This window comes from Otolemur garnettii, unplaced genomic scaffold (genome assembly GCF_000181295.1).
Source record: "Otolemur garnettii isolate 467f Iridium unplaced genomic scaffold, OtoGar3 scaffold00273, whole genome shotgun sequence".
Lineage (NCBI taxonomy): Eukaryota > Metazoa > Chordata > Mammalia > Primates > Galagidae > Otolemur > Otolemur garnettii.
In genome coordinates this window covers 517,717-522,802 of record NW_003852668.1, presented here as the reverse complement: position 1 = coordinate 522,802, position 5,086 = coordinate 517,717, and the positions used below count along the sequence as shown (strand labels likewise).

At 51.2% G+C, this 5,086-nt stretch overlaps 1 protein-coding gene across 2 annotated transcripts; it reads right to left on the bottom strand.

Moving 5' to 3' along the window:
- Positions 1-1,055: 1,055 nt before the first annotated feature.
- ARL4C (ADP ribosylation factor like GTPase 4C) lies at positions 1,056-5,058 on the bottom strand. Of its 2 annotated transcripts, XM_023508754.1 has the most exons (3): positions 4,036-5,058; positions 3,584-3,641; positions 1,056-3,459 (listed from the first exon to the last, which is right to left on the bottom strand). In XM_023508754.1, exons 1-2 carry the CDS (start codon positions 4,608-4,610, stop codon positions 3,593-3,595), a joined length of 624 nt encoding a protein of 207 aa, XP_023364522.1. In that variant the 5' UTR covers positions 4,611-5,058; the 3' UTR covers positions 1,056-3,459; positions 3,584-3,592. The 2 variants fall into 2 exon arrangements, with proteins under 2 accessions (XP_023364522.1, XP_012668969.1); XM_012813515.2 differs by having other exon boundaries at positions 1,056-3,641.
- Between the last annotated feature and the right edge of the window lie 28 nt (positions 5,059-5,086).

The following is a 5,086-nucleotide window of genomic DNA, read 5'->3' as shown; positions in this document are numbered from 1 at the left end:
CAGTCAGCAGCCCTTCAGCAGGATGGGGACAGGAAAAGGTGTGGGTAAAAGGGACCAGAACCTAAAGGCTACTGGAAGGTTAAATGACCCTGCATGTCACCAGCAGCCAATAACAACACAGCCTGCTGAGCACTTGTTCACAGGACCTGGGCCAAGCTCTTCAGCTGGATTATCACACTCCACCCTCCCAACAACCCTCTGAAGGACCATTAAGGTCCCATTTTACATATGGGGAAGCGGAGGCTTAGAGGCCCAGGAACCTGAGCAAAATCACAGGCCCCAAAGCACTGAAGCCAGAATTTGGAACTGGCTCTTTTGACCACCAGTGTTAAGAGCCCCCACCTGGGTCTCAACATCCACGCAGTGACAGCCAAGCGGGTTGCTCACCATCTCCCCAGTGCCCTGAGGTGCTGCCCTGTGGACAGTGCCATTGGTTGTGGACCATCTCCCCAGTGCCCTGAGGTGCTGCCCTGCTGATAGCGCCCTTGGTTCTGGCCCACTCATTTTTGCCTTTAGAGCGTGGACCTTTTCTCCACAGCAGAGTGTGATGGCCTTAGCACACTATTTAAGAGAACCCGAGTCTTGGAGTACTTTTGATGGCTTCAAAGGCAATGGATATAGCCAGACATGGAGTAGAGAGACATAGCCAGGACACCAAGCACCTTGGTAATTTTTACTGCTGTTATATTAGTACCTAGCTATTTCCAATTTTATGTAATTATTCAACACTTTGGAAACAAGTAACAGTTCATGATCTTTTTGCTGAGGAAAGGTGAGACATTGAGGCGATTTTCCTGAAGGATTTGAGATGACCCAATGGACAGGACCCTGTGGGGGGGCCGGCTCCTGGATGAGCCCCAGGTGCACCCAGACTTTGCATTTGAGCCTCTAAATTCACTCAGGGTACTCCTAGACACCAAAAAGCAGAGGTGAGTGATTCAGCTTCAGGACCCCTGAGAACCCCGGACACCATCTTGTGATGGATCCCCTCACTGAGGCCGAGAGAATGAACATGACCAGCGTGAAAAGCCATCCACAAAAAATCTCCCCAATCATTTGATTGTATAAATAATTTATTTCTGTTCACAGCATCGTATATGCATTATAAAAGGCTATGGAAACAAAAGAGGAGGACGATCGAGACAGAGAATTACAGCAGTAGAAAGGAAACCTGAAACCAGGGGACACAGTCCCAACAGCGTAACAGAGAATTGGTGAAGAAAATTGTTCTGAAACAAAATTGGCCTCCCTGTGTCCATTAGAAAACATTTCACAAGCTACCTTGGGGAGGCCAGCTTCCTTGATGTGAAACCCATTCATTCTCCAAAGGGCAGAAGGCATAATACATCACGGATGGACCCTGGGGGCACGCCCTCCCCCTTACTACTCCAGGGTGATTTAATCTGTGCTTCCTCTGTTGGGTCAGAGACAAAACGGGCTAGTATCAGGTCAAACATTACAGAACTCAACTGAGACTCTTAACTAGTAGTTGATACACCACAGGGCTTTACTTTACCGCACAATTACTAACAGTTGATTGCACCCTTAAGTATTGATAATGCAAAAAAAAACAAAATCATCTTGCATCGTTTTTAAAGCATGACAGGATTTGAACAGTGATCTTGAACCTAAGTATTGTCAGCACAAGGAGGTTACAGTATTTGGCATCTGCAATGTCACAAAATAAATATATTATTCTTTCAATAGTGTGGAACTACCAAAATGTCAAAGTGCTTAAGAAATTGTTGCATGTGAAGAAAATAAAGAAAGATGGATTTGTTTTTAATAATTCTATACAGAATCTTCAGATGATGGGACCAGCCCATTTAGAAATCAGTGAATAGGCTGTCGATATGTAAACTGAAATCTTGCAGGCTTTCAACATCTCTAGCTATACTTTCTCTACGGAGTTTCTACAAAAAGACCAGCATTGGAGGGGTACCAAATCTACTAACAAAAGAGAAAAAGTAGATGGGCTGCTAGGTTTCTCCTTTCACAAGATTTCATACAAGAACTGGGTTTCAAGCAGGAAGCCAGGATTTCTGCCTCTGGTTCTTAAATTTAATTTCATAGTGTAATGGACAATAGGTATAGACCTATATTTTGACTAGATTGGACACATGCTCAAGCATGATTGTGTCCAATCCCTATGGGTCTCCTTTGTAAAGAAATGTGTGACAGCAGGGGGAAATCATAATTCTACCTGAAAACATGGATTCTAAAAGGAAAAACAAAAATCAAACAGTAAGTTTTAAGTTTCCTTTTTGATACTGTGTTGCGGTGTAAAGGACAGCTTCTGCAAACCAAGACTCAGTCCTGATTATAAAGGATTTTTTAAATTACATTATTAAAAATATGTATTTATTCTTCTTTCACTTTATCTATTTTCCAAAGCCTCTTTCGAGTAAACTGTAAAGTGCCTGAGTTCCAGTGACCATTACGTCACACGCTTTCCTTTATCTCAAGCACTCACTGCTCTTTGCATTTGTCCAAAGTGCTGGCTGGCTAGGAAGGCCAGTTCCCACAAGAATGAATTCCGAAGGCCTTCATCCTTGTGTTTTCCCTTCCCTTTTAAATCCATGCAACGAGGTCGGCTTTTGCAACAAGGTGGGGTTTTATTTTTTGGTGCGTGACATCAAATACTCTAAGGAGACATTTTTAATGAAATACTTAAACCAGATAGGCCACAAGGAACCAAATTAGAATTCGGAACATGTCACCACTTGCCATAAAGGGATAGAAAGGGCAGAGCAAAGTCTTTTTTCCTAAGGTGAGTATTTTCTAAGATGAGTATTCATTTGTCAAGGTTTTTTTTTTTCCTTAAACATGTCTGAAAACCCATCATCAGGCGGTGAGCATTGCAAGAGACACCTCTTGCAAAAAAACCCAAAAAACCAAAAAAACAACCATCTTGCAATTCAGCACACATCTGCAGCTGGTGTGCTCATCTAACCCAATCAATAGGCTAAGAGAATTTAAAATTCCACACATATGGGTCTAGGTATTTACGCTGATTACACAGTACACAGGGAGGTCCCTGCATCCACACAGGCACACACACATTCCATCCAGAATTTACGCCAAGAGCCTTACCCTTTAAACACCTTTAACTACCCTGCAGACAGTAAATGTATCATTTGTCACCACCTCCATTAGTTTTTTGTTGTTTTAATTTTTATTGGTCTCTTTGTGTGATCATGACCTACACATGGACAAGGTCCAAACCATCTGGAAGATGTCGGATTCCAGGCTGGAAGCAGTTCTCAACAAAACTGGTCTTCTGTAGCCACCACAAAGCACCAGGAAAAGGGGCATCTTCGAGGCCATTCCCAGCCAAGGCCAGCGCAGCGCCCGGTGCCCCCTGGCTGCTGCATTGTCCCCGGCAGTCCTCTGATGGCCCAAAGCACCACCGCATTTGGGCCCAGAGCAGAACAAATGAAATTTCAACAGGGGCCTGCCCTGTGACATAAAATTATTCAGCTTCCACAGCCCCACAAAGCAAGAAGAGGTGTTCTCCCCGGAACCCCCACCGCCAGCAAGCCCCCCTCCAGGTGGGTGCACTCAGGGTTCCGGGAATGCATACCTCAGGAATTCACAGGTGCAATCCCCCCGCGGGGGTGGGGCAGTCGGAACTTCTGGCCCTGCAGGAGCAGGAAGAAATCGCTTTTGTCTCTGAGACATCTGAGCCTTACACCTGGGGCCGGGAGGACAGAGAGCCCGACCCGCACTTGCACTCCCATCGCGGCCACGGCCCCACACCATCCTCAGCTTCTGCGTTCAGACAAAAGGTCCCCTGAGCTGGGGGTGGGGGCAGGTCGAGAGCAGGCTGGTAAACCAGCCTTCACACCCGGGTTAAGTCACCAGTCCCGCATTTGGGTGCGGAGATTCGGTTTTAAAAATTCGAAGCATCGCTTTGGTTCGCTGTCTTTGTTCGCCGGCGCGGGTCTCTCGCGCGTCCATCCATCCATCCATCCTTCCATTCATTCATTCTCGGCTCACTCGCCCGCTCCCTCCCCTCGCTCCCGGGCGCATTACCGCTTCTTCTTCTGCTTCAGGGACTTCCTGCGTTTCAGGATCATCTCATAGAGCTTGTCCATGCCCTCGGTGAGGCCCTCGCCAATGATGGCGCATGCCGGCTGGACGTGGTAGGTGGTGGCCGGGATCAGCTCGTGCAGCGCCAGCTGCTTCTCGATCTCGGCCACTGGCAGAGACTTGGGCAGGTCCTGCTTGTTGGCGATGACCAGCAGCGGCGTGCCCTGGTTCTCGGCGAACTTGGTCACCTTGTGCAGCTCCGTTTTGGCCTCCTCCAGCCGGTCCACGTCCACCGAGTCCACCACGTAGATGATGCCGTCGGTGCAGCGGCTGTAGGACTTCCACAGCGGCCGCAGCTTCTCCTGGCCGCCCACGTCCCAGAAGTGGCAGCTGATGCCCTTGGCCGTGCCGTTGCTCAGCTTGATCTTCTCGGTGTTGAAGCCGATGGTGGGCACCGTGTTCACGAATTCGTTGAACTTGAGCCGGTAGAGCACCGTGGTCTTGCCGGCCGAGTCCAAGCCCAGCATGACGATGTGCAGGGACTGGAAGGCCGAGATGTTGGAAGAGATGTTGCCCATGGCTCCTCGCTGCGGCGCCGGCCACTGCGGCTGCGGCGGGAGGGCGCCGCCCCCCAGCAGTCACGGGCCCGACGCGGCCGGGCGCACCTGGGCCCCGCCCGCACCGCCCGGGCCGCGGCGTCCCCGGGGCGCACGGCTCGGCGCGCTCAGACGCCGCGGGCTCCCCGCCCTCGCGGGCCGGGGCTGCGCGCGGCGGGCATAGCGCGTCTCCCAGAGGCTTTGTCTCCCGCCAAGCAGCCTCGGATGCCGCGGCGCAGGATGCTCGCGCCCGGCGCCCTCCCCAGGCCCGGGCTCTCTCCGCCGCCTCCTCCGGCCGCGCTCCCACCGCCTCCCGGGCTCTCAGAGGCCGGCCGGCTCCGGGCTCGCGGTGCCCAGCGCTCGCCGGTGGCCTGGGGCGGCGCCGCGCGGCCGCTCCGGCTTCTAGGGCGCGCCTCGGAGGCGCAGGCGGGGCGCAGGCTTCCCCGAGCGTCGCTGCT